This window comes from Hippichthys cyanospilos, chromosome 2 (assembly GCF_059441005.1).
Source record: "Hippichthys cyanospilos isolate Australia breed blue-spotted pipefish chromosome 2, RoL_Hcya_1.0, whole genome shotgun sequence".
NCBI classification, from domain to species: Eukaryota; Metazoa; Chordata; class Actinopteri; order Syngnathiformes; family Syngnathidae; genus Hippichthys; species Hippichthys cyanospilos.
The window spans coordinates 20390948-20417106 of record NC_142370.1 but is presented as its reverse complement, the minus strand read 5'-3'; the positions used below and the strand labels follow the sequence as shown (position 1 = coordinate 20417106).

General features: G+C 40.4%; 1 protein-coding gene across 2 annotated transcripts in view; it reads left to right on the top strand.

Annotated features, from left to right (window-relative positions):
• Positions 1–26159, top strand: part of LOC148427789 (protein kinase C and casein kinase substrate in neurons protein 1-like) — a 27876-nt gene extending 1717 nt beyond the window's left edge. The window contains exons 1-10 of one of the 2 annotated variants that reach the window (XM_088438035.1): positions 9431–9599; positions 11745–11874; positions 16951–17107; positions 17193–17428; positions 17593–17748; positions 17956–18131; positions 21433–21553; positions 22431–22537; positions 22851–23047; positions 23314–26159. In XM_088438035.1, the coding sequence (XP_088294161.1) occupies positions 11815–11874; positions 16951–17107; positions 17193–17428; positions 17593–17748; positions 17956–18131; positions 21433–21553; positions 22431–22537; positions 22851–23047; positions 23314–23423 (1320 nt within the window). In that variant the 5' untranslated portion in view covers positions 9431–9599; positions 11745–11814 and the 3' untranslated portion in view covers positions 23424–26159. Of the gene's footprint in view, positions 1–9430; positions 9600–11744; positions 11875–16950; positions 17108–17192; positions 17429–17592; positions 17749–17955; positions 18132–21432; positions 21554–22430; positions 22538–22850; positions 23048–23313 lie in introns of those variants that run through there. The other variant, XM_088438026.1, reaches the window with a different exon arrangement.

The window sequence follows — 26159 nt, the reverse complement described above, 5'->3', positions numbered from 1 at the left end:
CCAGAACCAAGTTGACTCGTTCTGACCGCCGACTCGCGTGCGTGCGTGTGAGTGAGTGTGTTACTTTCAAATCAAAGCAGTTTTTTTCAAAGGAGGACACAAAATGACGGTCTGGCCGCTTCATACGAAACTGTCCAAGGTCCTGAATGCTTCCATTGCCTTTGATGAGTGTATGTCAAGTGCTAAGGTGCCCCCAAGAATGAGCGTATGATCATATTATAGGGAAGAGTGATTTTATTGCAGTATGTGTGTATGTATGGTGATAAGGCGCTTTTCACCTACCTCCCGACCTACCTACCTACTCATCCATCCATCCATCCATCCATCCATCCATCCATCCATCCATCCATCCATCCATCCATCCATCCATCCATCCATCCATCCACTATATTTATCTGTCTATTCTGTCCGCCTGTCTCTCTGTTCCGCCCATATGTCCTTCTTCCTGTCCTCCGTTCCGTTGTCTTGTCCGCTTGCCTACCCACTCGCTTTCTGAACTTCTTATCCTCACAATCGTTGCATGCGTGTCTGGTTCCTAGTCAAATGCAGGGCATGCAAAGACAAACTGTTGACACAAACACACATCTAAAGACAATTTAGAGTGGCCAAAAATAACTACCATGCATTTATGGGCTGTCGAGCTGGCTCTACATACTGACTGAATGATGTGTACATGTTTGGCTTTTATTTTTTCAACGTAAGACAGTCAATGAAATTGTTAAATGATTCATTGTCATCTCAGAGTTCAGCTTTGCATTTATTTGTTGCTTTAACCAGTTACCTGCTGCAGTTCACTGAAGCTCATACAGGACTGCCTTTATCTGCCAATCCATACAAGTCTCTTCTATAACTAAATATTCTATATGTTTTTATTTATTTATTTTTTTTTACATTTTGGTTGGAGAGGGCCATGTGGCTTCCCCTTTAATTTGTCATTGCCCTCCGCATACCAGGCATGAACATTGTTTGATTTTTTTTTATATTATTATTATTTTTTAAATATAAAGAGGAATCAGCGTTACAGGTGAATTGAGTAGCGTCAAATGATTTCTGTAACTAAATAAGGAAGATTTGTAACATTTGGCATCAAGGGTGCTTGCTCATTTGTTTTCTTTTTTAAGCCCCTTTTTCTAGCTTTCCACAATAACTGGATTGAGTAACGGGAGTGAATAAAGTTACTCTGGAGTCTTGACACTAGAATTGATTTTGTCACATGGAGCAACATGGCTCTTCATTGTGTCCTTTATCTTGTTTTCACATCACACGTGTGGGCCACAGAGGATAATGTGAAAAAAGTGTTTTTTTATTTCCATTTTACACCCTCCAAATCCCCTGCAATACAAGAAGTTGTTGAGTGCATTTCAACTGTCACGGGTGGAGATAGCAGTGTAGCGGTGTCTGACAAGGTGTGAAAAAGGTGCGACCTATAGCAGAGTGTGCACTTGGGAGAAGGCCCACTCTTTGGTGAAGACATCTACGTGGATTACACTCAGTATATTTTGCATCAGCTCTGTTGCAATGCTCCAAGCTTATGAGATGGTGTTGATTTATTTGCATATCGTGCTTATTTGTCATATCAAGCGTGTTTTTGCTTTGTGTTGTTGAATCTTTACAGTTCAGCTTCTTTTTAATCACTAAACTATAAAATGACCAAGACAATGTCCTGTGGAAATAGTAATATGTCCAAATGAAGTGATTTTTTATTTTATCACGCATTGTTTCGGAATCAGTTCAATGTAGCTCACATTAGCTGTTCATATCTCACGATGAGTCAGTTTGCTTGCATTTCTGCCTTTTTGTCCATCTATCATTTAGTATTCCAGATTGCCTGCATATGGTGGTTGTTTTTTCTTTAGACTGAGTAGATGTCCTCAGCCACATTGACATGCAAAAAACAGAATGGCTGACAAAAGCAGATGAACTCAGAGTAGTAACTCTTAAACATTTTATTCAATGACTGGCCTCCAGTGAAGTATTTTTATCACCCGAGTACTCTCCTATGCAAAGCATTTTTGGATGAAACAAAAGTTCTTAAAACAGCGTCTTGATTTATTAAACTTTGGAACTACATTTGTAGTGGTATAGCTGGGCACATTTTTCTCAGTAACTCCAGGAAGGAGATAGATCATTTATTTCTGGCTCATCTGGCAAAAACAAATTGTCACTAACAAAACTGTGCATCTGTATAAAACTTCATAAAAGAGAGGGATACAACGCATCGTAAAGGAGTCACTATAACACAGTTTCATAATGGGTTGCTTTGTGTTCCAATTGATTTGTTCTCTATTTGAAAAGAAAAAAAATGTACAATTGATACCTGCTGATATTTGTAGAAACACTTTTAAAATATGATGTACCCCCCTGAAGCGCCTTTATGTAACCTCATTTAAGAATTACTTTATTAGAGTATCATTATATTTACACATGGATTGCAATAACATGGATTGCATTAGAGACAAGATGGATGTATGCATGTAAACCCTTTTTCATGCTTTTGCTCTCTTCAGAATGATGTCACAATTTAAAAAAATGTAACTATTTAATTTTTAACCTAATTTTCCTAAAGGTGTCTGAAAAAACACATATCCAAATAACTAGGTTGTAAGACTGAATAACAAACAAACATTGAGTGTAGGCGTTTACGGCATTCAAAATTGCAAAATGGACCAGTCATGATAATGTGACAATCAATCAATCTACTGTACATCTGAAAATTATGTAAATCATGTATTGATATTTGCAACAAACTAAATACAGTATTTTGTATTTTTGACAGTTACACAGTTTAACACCTTGTCAATCGCTTATTTTATCTTAAATTAGATTTATATCATGTCTTTCAGGACACTGCAGGATGCCGCATACAGCATGTGAGATCTTATGCTTACGTCGGATTGGTTTGACATTCTTGATGTATCCACAGAACACCTCCTGCATAGGCAACTGACATTTCTTTCGTGCTTCTCAAATAATGTGTGCTTGCACGGGAGTGTCTGTGGGTGTGTGCGTGTCAAATACTATAGTTCATTCCTTCATCAGCTACCATCACTCTGAGTCTGTTTCCCTTTCGTCCTGCTCTCCTGTCCATCCCTATTTGTCCCTAACACTGTCTGGCCCACCTTTTTCATGCTGTCACTGGGAGGCTGGTGGCAAAAGTCTTACTCATTACATAACCACTGCAGCATCATGCAGGATAATGGGTGCAATCATAACTCAATGCAAATGTGTGTGAATAGTTGAGAAAAGTCGCAACGCAAGGGCAGATGAGGAAGATGCTAGGTAATAGTGTTCAATGTCAGTCGTACCTCTATTTCCAAATGTCAATTTATCTCACTGTGTATGTACTGTGTATCTAGTTTGCACGGTCCGTTAGAGGCAAATATTTGGATACTAAATGACGAACGTGTTCTTGGTCATTGTTTTCACTTGGTTTCTGAGCAACAATACAACAACCCGGTAATCAGAAATTTTGCAGCTTGTGTTGAAGTGACGGTTGCTCGGAAAATTACAATTTTCAGTCAGTCTCATTTAGATGTATTGTTAATAACGCCCACTCGGGTCAAAGGTAAGATCAGTTGACCCCATATTCCTCATCACAATTGTCTCTAATTAAGGTTTTTTTACGAGTCATCTTAATAAACTGGAGACACAAAAACAAATAGGATTGCATCAACAACAAAAAAATAACTCTATTGCCAAGGCAGCTTGTTCTTGAAACTTGAGGAAGTGCTCAAGTATCTAAAAAACAGGTGTTAAACCCCAGTCCCCGAGGGCCGGTATCCTGCATGTTTTCTAACCTCTCTCAAACACACCAGATTCAAATGATTTGGATCACTCTTAAGCTACCGCAGAGCTTGCTAATAAACTTATCATTTGAATAAGGTGCGCTGGAGAGCGAAAACTGAAAAACATACAGCATAATGGCCCTCGAGGACTGGAGTTTGACACCTACTGTATGATCTAAAATCTATTGTTAATTATAACTGGGCCATTTGATTCACAAACTGGTGAATGACTAGCTGACAGAAAAGAATACTACTCATCTATAAAGACACGGTATGAGAATCTCCTTGAGAAGGCACAAAGAATGCCTCTTGACCGGTATAGCATTGCCGGAGGCATTCATGATAAATAAGATAGTGGAAGGGTGACTCAGCGAGCCATCCCTCTACTATGCATCATTCTGGTTTTAAACCATGATCCACAGCACAAACAGACATATAGACTTCCTCTGCAAAGACAAGGCTTATTGATGAAAACGATGTCATGAAAACGTTGATGGCAACACGGAACACAGTTCATGACTCATTTATATTATTGTCATCAACTCTAGCGCAATGATTTTAAACAGTGATTGGGGACCTAAAAGTGGGTCGTTTGGGTGGGTCGTGGACAGCTTGTAAAAAAAATAAATGTCATGCCCTTGCGTTCTGCTTTTTTCCCTCAATTAAAAAATGTGAACAATTAAAGCAATTAAAGTTTAGCAGAAAATGAAATTTGCAGTCATTTCTCACCAGGAACTATTTATAACAAATGGCATCGGTATACTGGTGACCGCTGATTGTATTATTCCTTTAGCTAATGTTAAATGTTTGGGATGACAAACGAAGAGCGCTAACTAAGTCATTGCTCTCAAGACTATCCAGTCTTTTTTGCTTGTTCCAGTGTTGTGTCTGTATGGTCAAATTTGAATCCGTTGCCTTTGCAACTTGAGTTGAAAAGTGGCTATTCTGATTTAGGCTTGCCGAATAAATTAGAAAATATGCCCTGCAATCTGCTCGCTGACTTGTCATTTTAGTGCATTGAATGAGTACATGAGTTCTCTCGTTTTTCATGGTTAATGGGGACCGAAAACCCCCAGCGAAAAAGTGAAATACTTGAAGTAGGGCCCTCCCCTGTCCACTCCCTAGGATTTTTCATGCATTTGTATGTGGGTACCAGAATTTTTTTAAAGGCGAAAAGTATTTATACTTGACATATTTGAGGCAAATACACATATTTACTTGAATCTTAAATTATTAAACCTCATAAAGTAACTGTACTGTTATCCCTTCCCGTTTTCATCCCTTGGCTGTAGCCGGGAAACACGGAAGAAAGGAGTTGCCCTCGTAGTAACACCGCTCAGATGTCAAAATAGTCGAGCCTATAGCTGACCAAACATGATAGCAAACAGATATTACACTTGAAATTCCAATTTATTACAAAAGGTAACAGCTTCCCAAAGCTTTCGTCCCCATCGCTCTCCTTTAGCCGCGCTCACACTTGATCTTCACTCTCAACGCTCAAGACTACTGTCCTCTACTGACTGGCCAGGAAATCTGTAAATCAGCTCACAGGCACACCTCCTACAAGACACGTGATTAGCTCTCGGCGCAGGAGACTCCTGCCCTCATTGGTCGTGCCGGAAACCAATCGCGTGTCCTGTAGGTGTGCCCGTGAGCTGATTAACAGATTGTCTGGCCAGTCAGTCGAGAAGGGGGAGGGGCATGAAAGGCTCTTTACAAAGACTCGAGTCCCATTGTTCACAGTGAAGAGCCGTTGTAAAGACTCAATTTTTTTGTGAACACATCACTTAACACGCAGCCCCACAGAAATGCTCAGTGGCTTGGCACCGTTGCATTGTATTCTGTTTTGTTTGTAATTCCTAGTTTTACTTTATCTGTATTCATTCATTCATTCATTGTTTTCTATTGGTTTAATTTGTGTTAACTTTCTGTTGTTGTGTTGCCAATTTCACCACTTTGTGCGGAGTGTTAAGTGTTTTAAAGTGCTATATAACAAAGAATTTGTTTATGAACACATCACGCTCCTTTGAATTATGTTTTGTTTTTATTTTCTAGTTTTACTTATCTGTATTTATTTCTTCATTCATTTCTTCATCGTTTTCTATTGGTTGAATTTGTTTGGTTTCTGTTGTTGCATTGCTGATGTCACCACTTTGTACAGAGTAATGAGTGATTTAAAGTGCTGTAAAAAAAAGAGTCGAGTTTATTTGAGTTGAGATCACTAGTCTAAGACATGGAAGCAGGAAGTGGTTCTCGTTTGTGAAAGTAAAACGTTTAAGTCCCTTTTTAATTGGTTTATTGAATGAATGTCAATGACAACCATGCGGTGGACTTATTACACCTGGCCCAAAGAAATGGCTTGTGTACCGAACTAAAACGACCCTGAACATTAGGATGGAACTTCTATAAAAGCAGGACAAAACAATGGGGCTGGCCACTTATGCCAATTATGAAGAAACCTGCCAACCCTTTTTTTTAGTGTCTCTTCGATTATTAAAGGTTGCTGACCCCTGTTCTTATCATGAGCATTACCGGGTTTCACCTATTTTTTTTTTGGTGGTTACTCACAGGAGTACCAGGACATAGTATTTGGTATGCACATGTCCTTCTCAGTGTCGCTCCATATTAGCAGTGAACTGTCTTTGTGTGCACACAGCCAGCCTGCCAGATCTCGAACAGTTTCATAAGGCCGTCAGTTATGGTTTGAGCAGTTTGTTCAGGACCCAGTTTAATTAGTCCAAGGAAGTTAGAGGTAAATTACATGTCAACTGTAAAGTGACAACGTAAACAATGTCCTTCACTCCTTCCACGAGAATGATACGCAGCCGCAACAGCCAGTCCAAGCTGCTTCTGTAAACAAATGTCCTCACAATAGGGAGACATGGGACGCGCATGCTAGACTCAGCCTGCATTGTTCCTGCAATTTGTCTCCCCATTTGGCTAAAGGGATATTAGCTATTGCTTCTAGATTAGCAATAAGTTGCACTACATTCACTCTTCATACTTGTCGAGTAAAGGATGACTCACCGGTTTTGTCTGCTAGCTGAGGACATGAGCGGTAAATCTTGCACCACATTTAAGTGTGCTTTAAGCCACGGTACACCTTGGACCCACTTTTCAGGAAAAAAAAAAGTTCAGCTTAGGCTCAGTTATTTGTAATGGGTGCAAGTTGGGTAGGAACACAATTGCGCGAAGTGAAGCATGCACAAGCATTTTTTATTTTTTATTTTTTTTTATGTGCATATCTGAGCATTTCTCTTGCGATAACCACCAACGTTTCTTTGACAAGTAAAAAGAATGCAAAAAAGCTTGACAAAGATTGGTGGACGATTTAAAGTTATCAGAAGTTGCTCCAAGACCTTATCTATATCAAGACATTTGCTTAAAATTCATTGATTTGACACGCGAACATTGGGTAGTGAAAATGCTGTTATACGTGCATCATGGCAGTGTATCGCCATACGGACGATTAACATAAAGATGATGACATGTTCACCAGACAGCTCTGATTCTTGGCAACAACGGAGAGACGAATCCCATGGTTGTTCTCCTCCCCGTGTGAGCACCTAAACTCTTCTCTCCCTGCCGCTGTCCTCCGCTTGCCCCTTGCCTCCCCTTATGTCATATGTCCCTCCCTGCCTTCATGTCAATCTATATGGCTTGTCACCACCCAGATGCTGGTGCCTCGCTCTGTTTGTCTCTCACACCCCTGTGTCACTCTGCCCAAGCCAATGTCTCAATGAAAGAGCTCCCTCTGTCTTGGTGCCGAGAGCCTTCGGTTTTTGCCCACAAACTGGGTGTTTCCAACTTTCAAACAAGATCCACACAGCAAGAGTGAACAAATTGTTTGTCGCCTGTGCAAGAAATTGCCACATCACAAGCAGCATTATTTTACATGCCTTCCCACCATTTCTCTCAATCATTTTTTTTCTAATCACCCAGAAGGGCTAATATGCAGCAGGGTAAAGTTAGTTCCTCTTTTTGAAATCTTCTTACTGTAACAGGCTTACGAGTTTGTTGTGGTTCCTCATTGAGCGCTATAAGTGGCTCACTGTGGGCACTCCAAATGTGTCAGGAACATGTCAACCTACGCAGGAGTTTCTTTCATTCTGGGTTTATTCAGCGTTTTCCCGTGGGCAAGAGATCAAAAACTCGAGTGTATGTTAGGTCAACAGGAGAAAATACCAATAGGCCATTAAAGAAAAAGAAAACAAGTCATTTTTATCCCTTTGTTCTAAAAATAATGTTATTTCAAGTTAAGAGTGCAGAAAATGCATCAATATTTATTATGAAAGTGGGCAAAATGATTGATTATTCTTTTCCGAAGTAAAAAAAAAACACGGGGGGGGGGGGGGTTCCATAGAAATTAGTAGTATTTACTGTCGAGAGGCTATAATGCGGATGGTCATGCTTAGAGGAGAAGTCAAGTCAAAAACGGTCTTGACAATGCAGTAGTATGTTCTATGCATACCCACTAATATAAATATGGCATTGAGGTTAATATTGTCTTTGGGGAATGAGTAACAATCAATAAATAAATCATATGTATACAATTAATCATTGATATACCATTCTGCTACTTGCTGTTGACTGAAAACAGCATCACAGTTGCTCAGGTAACAACCAATCATGTCTCAGCTAGCAAAAGTCACCAAATTATAATCAGAAAAAGGTGAGCTGTGATAATTACCTAACCCCTGAGCAACTGTGGTGTTATTTTCAGCTGACAGCAAGTGGCAAAACGGTCGCCCCCTGTGATAGATTACAACATGTGGATTTTATGCCTTACTTCATTGCGCGGACACAATATTCATAAAATTACTATGTTTAGATTTGTGGGTGCACATAGAACTTTTTTTGGGGAATAATTTGGCGGGGTTGACTTCTCATTTAAGTCAAACAATGGCTTTCAACAACAATTGTCAAACACATCATTATATGTGGCAAAAAAGCAAGGCATGTCAACTTCCATGATCCTCACTAAAATTTGCACCAAATCTTCAACTTGTAATGAATAAAAACGCTGAGATATTGCAAGGAATTCCTTACCATACATCTTGTTATAGTAACTTGAACAATAGTTGAATGTGTTGAACCGACTATTGTTTTTTATTTATGATCTCAAAACTAGCTATGACTAATTTTGTTGAGTACTGTAGATATTAATTTGAAGGGGGCAAAAATTATTTCCAGAGGAAACTAATTTCAGGTAACCCTTGACAACAAGGGGTTTGACACCTCTGCCCCATAATTCTAATTAGTTGTTAAAATAGTTGTCGATATTTTTGATAATCGACCAGTTGCGATTTGTTGCACCTCTGGTTTAATGCTTAACATATCGATGTTGAGACAGCTCTATCTACTGAATTGTAATTCATACACTTATATTGACAAGAAAATAACACGACAGGCCTAAGTTAATTTGTGCACATTTCATGCTGCATGATATTGCTTTCATAACAACTTTGAAATGCCGCTGTCATGTCTGAATGATGTTGCCATGGCTACTCCACCGTGCCGCCAGAATTGTTGCATGCTCAACGCTGATTTGCATGTTTGTGTCCGATCCACCTCTTCACGCTTCTTCCACAGAGCTCCCTCCCCCTCTAAAGCTATTCAAGTGGCACACCACAGGATTATCCTTCAGCCTCTCAGACACGTTTGTTTGGTCGCACTTGTCCTCTCCGGGTTCACTTTAGCAACAGAGGTCAATATCAACGTTGGTTTTAACTTTGAGAGCACGTATATTTACAGATAAATTTGGATTACAAAATCTTCTTGTGTGCTTTGCTGATTTTCTTGGAGGCAATGATGGTAAGTGCTTATGCACAATCATGTTTAGTCACATACTTTTCATACAAATCATACGTACATCCTACATACATACACGTACTTTGAATAGTAATAATCGAAACAGTAACTGTGGATATTATGGCAACCTTCTAAGGAAAGCCTGAAGAAAGCCTGGAAAATCTGAAGGATGTTGATATTTCAAATTTCATTACACTTACAGTACCACGTCCTGCTATTGTTTTCTCTGTTTTATCTTTTGAGGCACGTGATTCTACCAGAACTGTAAGATGTCTTGTTTTACGTGCTTCGTGAGTCAGCAGTCTTGCATAAATTATGCATTTTAACTTATTCTTCAATTCATTCTTATTTTCTTTCCTCCCACTTCTACATAAGTACGCACATGCACAAGCGACAGTGCACGGGATTGTTCTTCAGAATTTTAGCTTCTTGCAACTGTCTCATTTGTTAGGACGTTGTAGTATCATGTCAGGGCTTAACGAGCATCCACGTCACCTGGTTTTGTCGCTGTGAATGCAGAAGCTGATTGGACAACTCCGTTTATGGATGGGCTGCTTGACCAGCACCTTGTGGTGGTTGCTGAGATTATGACCGCTTAACTGCAAGGCTGCTTTAGGCTTTCTTGTTATGGCAGGACAAGATAATGTTAATAATTACTCTGCTTGCAGTTCATCTTTGTTTTTCAAAACCTTTCAGAGACTAAAAATTTCTTTCCACGGTCTGCAAAAGACTTTGCAACACCAACCTTCCACGTCAATGAAAGAAGTCATTATGAATTTAGTGAAGAACTTTAAATTAATCTATCAATGCTTTGTTTTTCTTTTTCCGGTCGAAGTGTTCAGTAAATATTGAGACTAAAGCTACAATGAGTGGCTGGCTGATAGAGAACTCATCAAGGAAGTCACAAAAGAACCCTAGGAAAACATCTAAATAACACTTACTAATATGCATACAGCATACTAAATTACCAAAACCTGGGCGGTAGGGTGGAAAAGTGCTTAGCTCTTCCGCTTCACATTCCAGAGGTCATGGGTTCAATTGCAACTCGGTCCTGACTTGCTTTGTGGAGTTTGCATGTTCTGCCCATGTCCGCGTGAGTTTAATCCGGGCCCTCTGGTCCAGCGTGCCTTTGAAATACATGAGCGAATGGATCGACTGATGTTGTTGTTCAATACTTCTAGCTTAATTAGCAAAATACTCTTTTTTTGTGAGAAAAAGAAAAATTATTGCAGTCGTTCTCATCAAGAAGTCGTTTGGTACCTTCTAGATCAGAGTGAGGATAAAAGCTCTGAGTAGAAAACATTAATCGAAAGACTTATATTGATTTGACTGTGATTAATTAAAACTCTAGTGGCTTGGTGGAGGAGTAGTTAGCACGTCCGCCTCACAGTTCAGGGATCCAAGTTCACATCGACTTTGCTCCATCCTTCCTGTGTGGAGTTTGCATGTTCTCCCCAAGCCCGTGTGTGCTCTCTCCAACTACCTACCACACTCTAAAAACATTCATGGTAGGTGTATTGGACATACTAAATTGTCCGTAGGTTTGATTGGGTGTGTGAATGGTTGTTCGTCTCTGTGTGCCTTACAATATGCTGGCAAAAAGCTCAGGGTGTCCCCCGCCTACTGCCCCTAGTAAACTGGGATAGACTCCAGCAGGCCTGCAAACCCAGTAAGGCTTACCAACTCATTTAGGCTTCTTGTGCATGTTGGTGACATACCAACCACACATCAAACTGTCCGTACTGAACTGTTCTATAATGAAATGGAAGTAGGCTCCTCTATAGCAAGAAATATGTAGATGTTGCGGACGGAATGTGTATGCATGGTATCCATGTAACGGGGCAGGGATTGTAAAGTGGACGGGTTCAGGATCATGCAGTGTGATGGCAGCCCATCTTTTCTAGGGCATGCCAGTATGAGATACATGTATTCTCGTTCCTTGGGGCAGGGAAACTGGCTGGAAATGTGTGGCTGAGAAAGCTATTTTTACCTCACTGTTATGAACATTTCACTGTAACTGTTTCTTTCAGTAATTGTCCAATTTTACTGCTTAGCCTACTCAGATTATTCATATTTTTGTGCATTAAAATTAATACTTGAGCTTCTTGTATCCTTGATAATCACGTCTTTTTTTCACTTTTCTTCCAGTCTACAGGAAGGCAAGTGACGCTGCAGAGCACAAGTTTCGTTGAGAAAGACCATTGCAACATCCACAGAAATGTCTGGCTCCTACGATGAAACTGCAGGTGTTGACGACACCATGGACAGCTTCTGGGAGGTACAAAACAACACCTGTTTTGTATGACTCTATATCATTCTAAAAATATTACATGTTTACATTTGTACCTCACAATTAAGTGGTACCAGGGCTTCTGGCGTTGATTTTGCATGTTCCCCTTGGTTGTGTTTTCGCCTACAGCCCCGCCTTCCTTTCACAGACAAAAAATGCATGTCCGGCTGGCGCATATGTTTGCATATGCCTTAGGATATGTAAACATATGAGCTCATATGAGCATTTTATAAAACTACCACCTATTTAGTATTTGAGTGACTGAAATGTGATATTCAGTGTTGAATTTAAGTACTACTGATATTATTCTACTTATGAGTACATGGATTTCACTTATTTAGTGCTTTACTTAGAGTATTTATTTTTTTCAAATAACAGCTAATTAGAATCTCTAATATTAAAGTAACTTTATCAACCAGGGATGGCATGGCGGGCTCTTGGAAATTTCATGAGATTACAGAATGACCAGTCAATATCTCCATTTCTCTCTCTCTCTAAATATTTATATATAGACAGACATTTATATGCTACAGTGCTGATCTGCAGAGCTCAACAAAAAGAAAAAACAAATTCACTTCAGAGCGCACATACCCCATACTACATAATACATTAATTCATTGCTACTGTATTCACTCCACACAAGCAATGAGCACATGGCTAATTAACACGGTCATTTATACATGTGTAGCAACTTCGATTGATATTACTACTTCTGTGAGCGCGGAAGGAGGACGCAGGTGAAGAGAATCACTGCAAGAAGTTGGTTAGTTTAGCCAACAATAACAATGTTAAAAACAATATTTGAATTGACTTGAAGTGTAACTCCAAGATGGATATCAGAAGGTTATTCATCCGCAGCAGGAATAAATCAGCAAGGAATATGGGAGGTAAAAGAAGTGCTATACAGTTGGGCGACATAAGTCTGTCCTAAATTCATGCTAAATTAGCTAATGTTATTCCTTGTCTCAAGGCAAACACCTTCACACAACCCTAACCCCTATGCCAAATCCCTAACCCTATACCCTAACCCTATCTGGGGAGGGGGAGGCCACTTCCCAAACCTAACCCTAACCCTACCCACTAACCTCAACCCTAACACCTAACCATCTAACTCCAACACTAACCCCAACCCCTAACTTTAACATCTAAACCTAACCCTTCTAACCCTAGACTCTAACCTTAATCCACCTAACCCCTAATCCTAACCCCTCTAGCCCTAACCCCTTTACCCTAACCCTAAAATCTAACACTCGTCCTAAACCCAACCCTAACCCCCTAACCCCAATCCTAACCCCCTAATTTAAACCCTAACCTTAAGGCCCTTAACCCCCTAACCCTAACCCTAACCCAACCCCTAAATCTAAAGCCTAAAAAGAACCAGGAATAATTTATGAGTGAAGGCTTTTGTCTTTACACCATAATAGTTTAGTTGTTTAATGAGAAAGGGTAATGATATGCTTGTTTTATTTTGGGCAGTAATAAAAAATAATATTACTTACAGCGACCGTAACGCAGGCAGTAGAGAGGGTCGTCCAGTAACCCAAGTGTCGGCTGTTGGATTGCCGCTCCGTCAGAGTCACGTGTCGTTGTGTCCTTGGGCAAGACACTTCACCCACCTTGCTTCCAGTGGCTGGTCGGAGGGGCCATAGGAGCAGTTTGGCAGTCTCGCCAAAGTTAGTTGTCCCTTCACAATGTCTTACAGACAACTAAACTGCGTTGATAAGACTTGGCTTTGAAGCTTCAAATAAAAGAAACCCCAAAAGACCATTTGTTTTCCAGATTATTCCACTGACAATATATCCTAAAAAATACCAGGACAATATACTTTTCCATTGTCTGATCAGTTGGGTTATCAGGTAGTGTTTGTGTGTGTGTGTGTGTGTGTGTTTTTTAACTCACTGATTGGTGATTGGCTCCAAAATCCTGACCTTGTAAAGCCTACAAATGAGTGATAATGAATTCCCGCTGTAAAGAGGCTTCTTTGTGCCGCAGCCCTCAGCTACAGTCCCACAAAGAGCCTCAGTCATCACAATTCTGAAGAGGGCACCTCTTGTTCCATCCACAGATGAGTGTACTGCACCCTAGATTACTTTGACATTATTCTCATAGTTTTTAAGTGAAAAGGAGGGTACGCCTAGGTATTGGTTGTTGTGTTTTAAAGTGAATTTTTACACTTTTACAGACACACACACACACACCTGCTTCACATCCTAAGTGGTTTCACATCGCTTTTTTGAGGTAAATTTTGGACTTTGCACCTCAGACAAACACATGGAATTGCAAAAACGAAAATCAAGCAGACACTGACAGGTTTTGATTGACAGTCTGTTTTTTTCTCAAGAGTTTTCTTGGATTTTAAGAAGAAAACACGACGTTAGCCTTCATGTGTAGGGCAATAAAAACTTTATTTTGAAAGCCCAAGTTGAACCCTCCAGCTGCCCACCTGCATCATCACAGTATTGAGGTGTCAGGGCGTGTCTATGTTTAGTACCTTATTTAGGAAACATGTATTCTTTGGTGGAAAAGGTATTACAAGTTACTGTTTGTTTTGTCCCCGGTAGTCAATATACTCTATTAAGCGGAGCCTTCCTTTTTGCGAGGTGTGTGCGTTGATGGGGGAGATGTCAACAAGACGAGGGTTTACACAGTGTGACAGCCTATTTCCTACCAAGCCGGTTCCAAGCTCAGATTATAGTATTTGTGAAATATAGCAATTTTGCTATGGTGTAACAACCTTTGTCATGCACAAATTCCACAGACATTTACGGGTAAAAACATCAATTACCTCTAAACTGCTTTCAAGAACTGGCCAGACATAAGTGAGAGTTCAGTCAGGAAATACAAACACAAGTTATATAATATTTTAAGGTTGAACGAATCATAAAGAAAAAGTAAGTCAAGTTGAAGAGGAAGTCAACCCTATGACCAATCAAGGCTCAAATTAGAACAACTGTAAATGAAACCGTCTTCGATAGTTGTAGGGCAGGCAGTTATAAATAAGAACTGACATCCACCATTTCCACCGTGTTGTGTAAAGCGTGATAATGCCATCCAGTGGACATGATTGTTTAATGCCCTCTCATCCCATCTGCATTCTCTTTAGATGTGGTTTATTAATTATGATGGTGTATGACAGCCTAGGGTTAAACCCCTTAGCTCGCTTTGTTTTCATGTTACACCCTACTGTGTTGTGTTTCAATTGCAGTGTAATTGTAGAACCACAGACATGGTGTTAACTTTAAGTGTAGGGTGAGGTTTAGGACAGTTAGGATCGTCAATTACAATTTCATCTGGCTTGAAAACTGACTGAACGATGATGACGGAAATGGGGCTGGGCTCTGACGAATGTAGGACCAGCAAAAAAATGTAATTGTCCCACCTCTGCAAATTATGTACCTTGGCTTCATAAGATAGAAAACTTTGTTAGCATCAAATATCATCATGTAAAACCAAATTTGTTGGAGGCGGAGGGGAGCAGAGACCAACCCGCAGAATTTATTTATTTATTTTCTTGAACGAGATCTTTTCTCAAACGAGAACACATCACCGGCGATTTCCTTCTCTTTAATCCATAACAGAAGAAGCCTCTCCATTTTGTTGTTGACCGAGGTCCGTCCCATGGCAAGAAAAGTCTTGCCCTTAGAAGATTGCCGAGCGGTTACGGTCATACTCACTAGCAAGGTTAACTATGCGTGCGCTGCCTTCGTATTTTTTATTATCTCCTGCTTTTGTTTCTATTGTCATCATCCTCTTACTTCTTCCTTTATCGCCAATTGCAATTTTAGAAGCCATGTCTAACCGATAAAGTTTGCAAAGTCTTCACAACACACCGACCAGCTGTGCAATCAAGCTAGATGAAGGCGTTTGGCCAATAGCATATTGGCATTTCTGTGATTGACGTGACGCCGGCCAATAGCATATCCGCATCTCTGTGACTGAGACCGTGGCTGTAACCTTAATCGACCAATAGCATATCGGCATCTCCGTGAATGAGACCGTGACTGTGACCTTATAAGACCAATAGCATATCGGTGTTTCCGTGACATGCGAGAATCGTTAATTGTGTTGATGCAGCAACGTGAAAAAAATAGTGCGGACACACTGACCGGCATGTTGGATTGTTCGTAAGACTAAAGGTTTGTGCATAAGAGGGGGACAAAAAACGCCGCGGTCCACGTTCATAAGATGAAAATTTGTAAATCAGGGAGTTCGTAAACCGGGGGCCCACTGTGTGTGTGTGTGTATATATTTATATATATATATATATATATATATATATATATATATATATATATATATATATATATATATTATATATATATATATATATATATATATACATATATATATATATATATATATATATATATATATATATATATATATATATATATATATATATATATACATATATATATATATATACATATATTCACACACACATACACAGTCTTTGTCTCTATTTAGTCATCGAGCCCTTCAAATCTGTCCGCCTGCTCTGCAAACCACTCAGGGGGATTAGTGTGTGTGTACTCTCACTTACGTACACACACCACCACAAGCCGATGCCATTGCATAACTACACATGCAAAGGCACGAGCCCCTCACTTCCTCCCTTCCTCCATCATGCTATATGAGCTCACACATGCTGGCACTGAGTAGGTGGAGTCACGCTGCGTGCTCTTGCTTTTTTAAGGAAGTCCTTAAGGTGCCATCTTTGAATTTAAAAGGAAGCGCTGAAATGAATGATACAATGGTGCCATCAAGGGCAGACAATGAAAGTGACACATGAGTCTCTAATGGGGACTTATCAAACTTAATCCACACGCAACGCTAGTTTGAACAACACGAGACGTGGTTAATATATCGGTTCTGTTATTCCTGTACTGGTTGTCCTCCCTTATGTGAAGCTGAGACACTCACCACATGTCACTGTAGCAGCGTGCTGTGATACAATGACCAACGGCAAAACTTAACGAAGAATTTTAATGTGTCATATCATAGGTCATGCCAGTTGTCCAATGTCCATACAGCAAGTATTACATTTTGGTCATGTGTTACCAGGTGGGGAACTACAAACGTGCCGTCAAGAGATTTGACGATGGCCATCGTCTGTGCAATGATCTCATGGGCTGCCTGCAAGAACGGGCCAAGATAGAAAAAGCTTACGGGGATCAGCTGACTGCCTGGTCCAAGAGATGGAGACAGCTCATTGAGAAAGGTTGAATGCGACCTAACAACAAGTTGACACAATTGACGCAAATGAACACATTTAGTCTGAATAAATATTACTTGACCCGATCCAGGGCCCCAGTACGGCTCAGTGGAGAGGGCCTGGTTGGCTGTAATGACCGAGGCGGAGAAGGTAAGCGAGCTGCACCAAGACGTTAAGAACAACCTGGTGAATGAGGATGTTGAGAAAGTCAAGAACTGGCAGAAGGAGGCCTATCACAAGCAAATGATTGGAGGCTTCAAAGAGGCAAAGGAGGCAGAGGAAGGATTTAAGAAGGCTCAAAAACCCTGGGCAAAAAAACTTAAGGAGGTGAGAGAATGTTTTATTTAAGGTGAATGTGAATCGTTACTTTAGAGATGGGACAAGGAAGCTAAACTCTAGCCCATTTATTAGGAGACACTTTGATCAGAAGGTTACCGTCTTCATGTCAGATTGCATTGCGGTAGTGAGCAAGCCTGTGTTTGAATATGCAGATGGAGACGGCGAAGAAAGCTTACCACATGGCGTGCAAGGAGGAGAAGCTGGCTGCCACTAGAGAGGCCAATGGCAAGACGGAGGCTTCTGTCACACCAGACCAGCAGAAGAAACTCCATGAGAAAGTGGACAAATGCAAACAGGATGTGCAGAAAGTAGGAAAAACAGGAAAATACATATGGCCTATATCGACCATCACGTTTAATTTCATGGGTTATTTTTTTCTTTTCTTTGTTGTTGGATATCTGCATACTGCAAGCATGATCTCTTTATGTTGACAGAAAAATGTTTGTTTGTTTATGCAAGGGTTTCTAATTCTTCAGAGCTGTTTGCACCTGAGTTAATATTTTAATTTCCGTTAGGCTAAAGAAAAGTATGAGAAGTCTCTCGAGGAGCTCAACAAGTGTGCGCCGCCCTACATGGAGAGCATGGAGCAGGTGTTTGACCAGTGTCAGCAGCATGAGGTCAAGAGGCTGACTTTCCTGAAGGAGGCTTTGCTGGACATTAAGCGTCACCTCAACCTCACTGAGAACCAGAGGTCAGGACTAATAGACACACACACAAACACAGGCCTGATAATAACTGCATATTCCAAAAGATCTTTGACCTGCAATGGGCTATAAAAAAGTCCCACTTTCTTGCTATGTGATCATATAAATAGGCCGTTCCTAACCATAATGTGACCCACTTTCCTTGAGTCTTTACAGTTCACTTCAGTGAGCTTTTGAGTATTTTTTCCTTTCTGTAGATTGTGTTTTGTCCATAACTTTTGACACTGACAGTGTGAACACAAACCGAAAATATGTACACATTTGATATTGACAACTTCTCCGCAGTCTGATTACAGAAGCATTGAACTGCCAATGTGGAATAAACATTTTTGACAGGCAAGCTCATATTTGGAAATACTTTCCAACGCATTTTAACATTTGGCCTACATTATATCAATTCAAACACAGATTCAAACTTCCAGGTAGTGCTTTTGATTTGACGGTGGAGGATAGTAATTGGCATTCATAATGATGAAAATTACAATGAAACAAATATTCTGATTTATGTCCTTTGTGATAGAATGAGATATAAGTATATTTTTAAAAGGCTAAGCTCACTCATAAATTGAACACATCATGCTGTCAGGTAAAACTGGGCCTTGAGCCGCTGGGAAGAGACGCTTATCCTGGTATAATTTCTGTACATCAATTATTAAATCCCGTTTGGAAAATTAGAATAGACTAATGGTATCTGTGCATACGTCTTATAATGAATTAAAAGAAATCTGAAAAAAGAAAAAAAGAAAGTAATTGGCTTGCATTCATAGAGAAATTAAGTAAATGGGCTTGTCATGTTTAGTAGTAAACTAACAAAACAGTGTACATATTGGCTGACTTCACATTTTAGTTCATTTAGCAAGGTCTCAGCTCACTCAGTAGTCAGTGAAAGCCACAATTTAATGACTCATTAAATTGATGGAAGCATATAGCTCTGGCGTCAGATCGTTGTCAAAAAGACATGTGTTTAACACCATATGAGAACGGCTCTAAATTGTGTTTGAATTGTTTTTGTATGACTCTAAATTGTGTTGAGTTTACAAATTGAAACCTTGTGAGTGCAAGGTATTTTGAATACGACTCTCGTTTGCACGACTATGACCTCCCGACACACGACTTCACATCAATTTCTCCTTTGGATTCGTGGATATGATCCTTTGCATTCGTGGAGCTGATCCTTTGGATTTGAGTTAAACATGCAAATTGAGATGACATTACGCCAAGCTACCAGGCAAAGTCAGTCAATCTGCAAATCATCCTTTTGAGCGTGATCTTACTCCATACACCAACAGCTGATAGTTTGCAATGTCCAATTTATTTGTAAAGTATTTCATGAAATTGCACTGACAGGCTTATGAGCTAAGCTTGCAAGCTATAGCAAGAGCATATGCCGTAGCTTCCAAATCAATATATTGTTTGAAAATAATTAATATGTTATAATTTCGTCCATCACAATGTTTTAAAAAGAGTAACTGCCTAGTAAATGCAACAAGAAATAAGTAAACAATGAAGATTGTAAAGGTCTTTATTCGTAGATAATTAATTTTTATCGTGTATTAGGATTCCACTTCAGTGGGTGTGTGCATCCAGACCAATTCAAAGGGAAGGGTTTTTCAAATCAACTGCAGTGCTTGTTTCTAACAGCAGAGGTCACCAGCTGTTACAGAAGCGTCCCAAAATGATGCCATTTGCCAAGAAATTGGCCCTAAATGACCAGAAATGGCCCACAAAAGCCTTTTGAAAGCTTCTGTTTGGTGTTCAGTTCGCGGTCAATTTGGCCATTTTCTTCTGCTTGCGTGGCGCAAATGACTCACAGATCGACCGACTTTGCGTGTGTACGTTGGCGTGACGTCATCTAAACTTGCATATTCAACTCAAATCCAAAGGCTCGGATCCATGAATGCAAAGGATCAGATCCACGAATCCAAAAGAGATTCATGCAAAGACGTGAAGTCATGTCTCATCAGGTCCTAGTCGTGCAAACGAGTCGTATTCAAAATACCTCGCATTCGCAAGTTTTCAATCGGTAAACGCAACACGATTTAGAGTCGTACTCAGAAGAATTCAATCCAAACTCAACAGAATTTAGAGTTGTCCTCAGACAAATTGTTAAACACGCATATGTCTTTTTGACAGCAATCTTACTCTACAATTAGCCACTGCATACATAAGATGTAAAAAATATGCTCAGCCTGGGGGACTCCAGAGGCAGCTGACTGGTACGGACTGGAAAATTCGAAATTCTGGTCCACCATCCAACATCTCAGGAGGGGGAAGCAGTGCACCATTGACACTGTGTATAGTGGAGATGGAGTGCTGCTGACCTCAACTCGGAATGTTGTGAACCAGTGGGCGGAACACCTCAAAGACTTCCTCAATTCCACCTACAGGTCTTCCTTTGAGGAAGCAGAGTCTGAAGACTCCAAAGAGGGCTGTCCTATCTCTGGGGCTGAAGTTACAGAGGTGGTAGAAAAACTCCTTTGTGGCAAGGCCCTGGGTTGGATGAGATCCGGCAGGAGATCCTACAGGCTCAAAGGATAACGGGGTCAGTGTCCTTGAATTGGGATGTGGTCCCCCTTTTTAAGAAGTAGGACAGGAGGGTGTGTTCTAACTACAGAGGGATCACACTCCTCAGCCTCCTCGATGTGGTCTATTCGGGAGTGCTGGAGACCGGGGTCCATCAGGGAGTTGAACCTTGGCTTCAGGAGGAGCAGTGTGGTTTTGTTCCTCGCCGTGGATCCTCAAGGGTGCATGGGAGTTCGCCCAACCTTTCTACATGTGTTTTGTGGACTTGGAGAAGGCGTTCGACCGTGTCCCTCGGGGAGTTCTGTGGGGGGTGCTTAGGAAGAGCGGCCTACCAGATGCCCTGATACAGGCTGTTTGGTCCCTGTACCACCGTTGTCAAAAGTTTGGTCCGCATTTCCGGCAGTTCCGGGATTGGATGGATGGATGGATGGATGGATGGATGGATGGATGGATGGAAGGAAGGAAGGAAGGAAGGAAGGAAGGAAGGAAGGAAGGAAGGAAGGAAGGAAGGAAGGAAGGAAGGAAGGAAGGGAGGGAGGGAGGGAAGGAGGAAGGGAGGGAGGGAGGGACGGAGGAAGGAAGGAAGGGCGGGAGGAAGGAAGATGCTTAAACTGGAGGGACTGAAAGTGGGTCAAGTTTTATTAATGTACATTTCCTTCAATTCTCCTGTTGAATAATCAAAATATCAACATCATTGTGTGCCCCAGTAGACCTAGGTGTTCAATAGAGTAAATTTCATGTCTTTGTTTTCCATTCTTTCTTCAGCTACTCCACAATATACCGAGAATTGGAACGTACAATCCTGTCAGCGAACACACAAGAGGATCTAAAGTGGTTCAGTAACAACCATGGGCCTGGCATGCACATGAACTGGCCTGCTTTTGAGGTACCATCTCAAATGGATTCTTACATTACAAGTTATATTTGATCTTTATTTATTGTATGTTACTTGTTGCTCTTCTTTGCAATGGGCAAATCTTTTATGCCACTATCTGCCTTTTGTTTATTTTGATTCGATTTTAGTTGTCCCATTCTGCTTGGATCCCTGTTGTCTCTTGTGCAGTTTGATTGTGTCCACCTGTGCTTGTGAGCACAGTTCCTTGCGTCAACCAATCCCCCCACTTAAGCTTCACTGTAACTGCACATCAGCCTATCTGCTTCCCTGCAAATGGGTCCTCATTCAATCAAGATGTCATTGTTGTAAAATGCTTTTATTCGTATTTCCCAAGGCTTCAACACAGTATGATGGATAGGTAATAAATAATTCACAATTAATCATGGAAAATGTACATTGATTCAGAAATTACTAGTTTCACACATGATTACTATATTTCTGGCAATTTTTGAGGTTTCCCTGAGGGCTTATCCTCTATAGACACCCAGGAACGTCTTAAATGCATAAATCCCTTCAACTTCCACATTGTCAATTTCCAACTAGGTTTCTGTGCTTATTCTATACCTAATTTCCAAATATCACATATTTAGTTGAAGTTCAAAGATAGCTTCTTGTGTTCATGTTGAAAGAATGTTTTAATTATGCATTTCAAACACAACAGCTGCTAAAGGTTGCTGCGAGTCCTCCCAGGATATATTTGTGTTCATCTGTAAAAATAAATTTAAATAAATCTGAAATGTACATACAATATGTAATTGAGACAAAAAACAAAAAACAAAAAAACATTTTAAGTTCCGCCTGAGGATTGGGAGTAAAAGCAGCTCCGATTTCAGTCTACCTTTTGTGCCCATTTGAATGTTTCGAGCAGGAATACAACCCAGACCAGGCAAGTGCCCCTCCAAAGAAGAAGAAGCCAGATGGCGCCCCACCCACTCCCAGCACGGACCACGTAGCACCCCCTGGTGACCGGAGCAGGTTAGTTCTTTTAACTTTGCAAACCCCTTGTGTTTTTTAAATAATATTTTTCATCTGAAATGTAAGTTATTTTTTATGTTTAAAAAAACAAGATTCAGGTCACCTCACACCATTGCTTTTCCTTTTTTTTTTCTTGCAGTATTTGATCGAACCATGTGCGTTCTAGTTCTCCTTGTTAAAATATTTCACATAGGTTTATGGCACACAAATAACCAGCATTTTTCGGTTTTTATTATTTTAGTTTTGGGCTTATTACATAACTCATTCAATGTCACAATGTACTGTATATATATCTTATATCCCGTCTATCTAGCGTGAGCAGCTATGATAAGAACCAAGCATACTCAACTGAGTGGTCCGATGATGAGCAGCCCGCCGCGTACTCAGGCAACGAAAACGGTGGAAACGGAAACTCATTCGAGGACGATTCCTCCACCGGCAAAGGTGTTCGTGTGCGAGCGCTCTATGACTATGATGGCCAGGAGCAGGATGAACTCTCTTTCAAAGCAGGTGAACACCAGCGGCAACAGTATTATATTGCAATTTCATCTTAGTTGTTGTTTAGGACTTTGCCCTCAATTTTGATGCGCTTCTACATCATATTTAACAGAATGCCACAAGGGTTAAACATAGTGGTTTCTTTTGCTACGATCTTTTGAGATGAATAATATTAATGCAAATTACAAACACAGAGCAAAACTTTTATTTTCGAAGGTTTTTTTCTACCCTTTGACCCCCAAGCTCCATGTTGACAAAAGTATGGTCTAACTTGACAGGCGATGAGCTGACCAAGACCGAGGATGAAGATGAGCAAGGCTGGTGTCGAGGTCGTTTGGACAGCGGCCGCGAGGGACTGTACCCAGCCAATTACGTTGAGCCAATCTAGGCCACCGGGTGAAGAAAGAAAAGACATGCTCCTGGAGGCAGCTTGAACAGCACCATCAACCTGCACCGCACATAGCCAGAGATATAAGAGCAACACATCCTTTGCCCAACAGATGCGCGAAGCAGTCATCAAAAACTTAGTAACCTAAAAGACAATATATCGGTATAGTATATTTTAACAAGCTTTGGGGTTTGGTTGGACTTACACATTTCAAAACAACAATTATCCCAGTATATACACACTCAACTATAGACTTGACAGGAACATATGGCTTCTCTGTGTAGCTGTATATAACGTACAATGCAGCTTACTTAAACACACAGTCTACCGCAGTCTGTTGTGCAGATGGAATATAATCACCCATGCCACAAAGACGAGCGTCTCTAACCTGCATTGTGTATATACAGTGTGATGCCATTCTTGTGTAGTTTTTTTTAACGCCGTGTGTGATCAGTCATCATTCTGATATCAGGAATGCTGTGTCGTGTTTAAAGTCCCACAAGCAGTATCCCCGCCCCCCTACCTCCCTTTTTTTTTTGTTGTTTGTTTTTGCTCCAGTCCCACCTCTTTTCCCTTGTGTGCAGTGATATGCGTTTAAGTGTTTTGAGTGTGCATAGCAGCATGTGCTATGCAGTAACTCACATTCCCTGGATCCAACAGCCTTGTTGAGGCCACAACCTGATGCAACAAAAATGCAGAAGTCACTTTGAAAGCATCGCATGGATCTGTTCTCATGAGAGGGAGTTTGCTGGCGATATGCTTGATTTTATGTTTCTTTTGTCATCATGCAACGCATCGAAAAGACACATGTTTCTGCAGCAGCTTTCATTCTAAAGCACGCCCACTAACAAGTGTCAATGATGAAGCAAGAGCTGGATGAGTGCAACATTTTGAGATGCGTACCGCAGTATGAAAAGGGTTTCGAACAATGCCGACGCCAGCATTTTTCTACTGGGAAGAGGTCATTGGAGGCAGGCTGAGCCCCAGACCACTATGTGAAGACCAAGCCTCTTCAACAGAACATGAATGTACCAGTGTTCAGGCGCGAAGGAACCGTGCTGTCCAGCAGAAAATACAGTTCTTCCCTGTCAGAAACCCTCAAACTTGTTATGTGGTTCGTTTTTATTCTGAGCCAAAGAATGACTCGCTGCCATCAACTGTCTTTTCCCTCCATGCAATAACCTCACATATCGTGTATCTAGGCGAGACCTATTTGTAGCTGCCTCCCAGTCCACCAAAGCTTCATTTGTCTTCGCACCTCCGGCAATTACACAAGAAATACTTTTAGCACCATTAATGCCCTGCCTGTGCAAAGCTTGCAGCGTATTATGCACTTGTTTTATTTGACTTGTGAGACGTTTGAATCAGTGGTTCTCAGAAGGGAGCGCGTCTCTCCTTGGGGCTGTGTGAAGGCACCTCAGTGGGTTTCTGACGGTGCCAACAAATCTGAATTCATGCTTTTGAATGCTGTGACATTTTTCTTTTCAACTTGAGAGCAAAGTAATTGGAAGATGATGCATCTTTTTGCGAAAGTATGCCAACTTCTATGCGGATGCACTTTATCATTAGTGACAGAATTGTCCTACCAGATGAACCAGGAATAAAATAGATGATGTGACACAGTCTATCTTCTGGAGTTGCTGAATCGCTTGGGGATACCGTCACAAATGTAGTTCCAAAGTTTAATAAATCAGACACTAATGGCACAGCACTCAGCAAAATGCAGATTTTTTTTTCTTTTTCTTTTCTTTTTTTTTTTTTTTTTTTACAGGGGCTACATCATTTAAAAAGGCTGAGAACCACTGGTTTATATCATGCCATTGTTTGCATTCGGCAAACTGATTTGTACGTTATGCGAGGCGTCACTCCTAAATTTGTTGAAGTGGTTTACTTGTAAGAGAGATGCTCTTTTAGAAGCGCGGAGGTTTTGGACCAGCAGTCGGATGTGTTGTGCTCTTTGACAGCTTGAGGAGAAACACATCACCAGCTCACAAGTTGTGTCTTACCATTCAAGTTGTCCAGCTAAGCAAAAAGGACTTGTATCATTCATGTCACACATTCTCATACACAAACATTGCCAATTTGAGGGAGTCATCATTCAGTATGTATGTGTTGTGTTGAAAAAGTTAAAAAAAAAATTAAAAAATTGCAAGTGATGGACTACCAAGACAAAATGTAGTATTATATATGTAAATGTGTTTCATTCGAATAACAGCTATGGAAACCATTAATACACTCCACATGATATGAATTACATGGCGATGGTAAGTGTATCATAAAAGCGTTACAACCCAGGCTGTCAGATTTGTATATGAGATGTAATTTAAAGATTATATTATTCTACTGTAACTGTACAACTGTGTTGAGTTGAAAATGAGACCTAACCATGTTGAGGCAGTGAAAATGTGTAAGTGTAAATGCTCTTTTTTGTTCTTTTCTTTTTTTTTTTTAAATTGTTGATGTCTTCCTTATGCACACAGGGGAGCACAACTCATGTTGTGCAAACCCTATACTTAGCGGTCTAGGTGATGTATGTTCAATAGTTAGTGATGTACTTTTATCTCCTAACTGGTGTAGTGCCTGTTCATCTTGATGTAACAAGACGTTCATTTAAATATGCATAAAGATGATTATGATCACAGATAAAAAATGATAGTGATGAATAATCCCAATGAAATGTTGTGATGCTAGTATTACAATATTGATTTGAAAGGGAAACAAGTTGGTTTGAAAAGG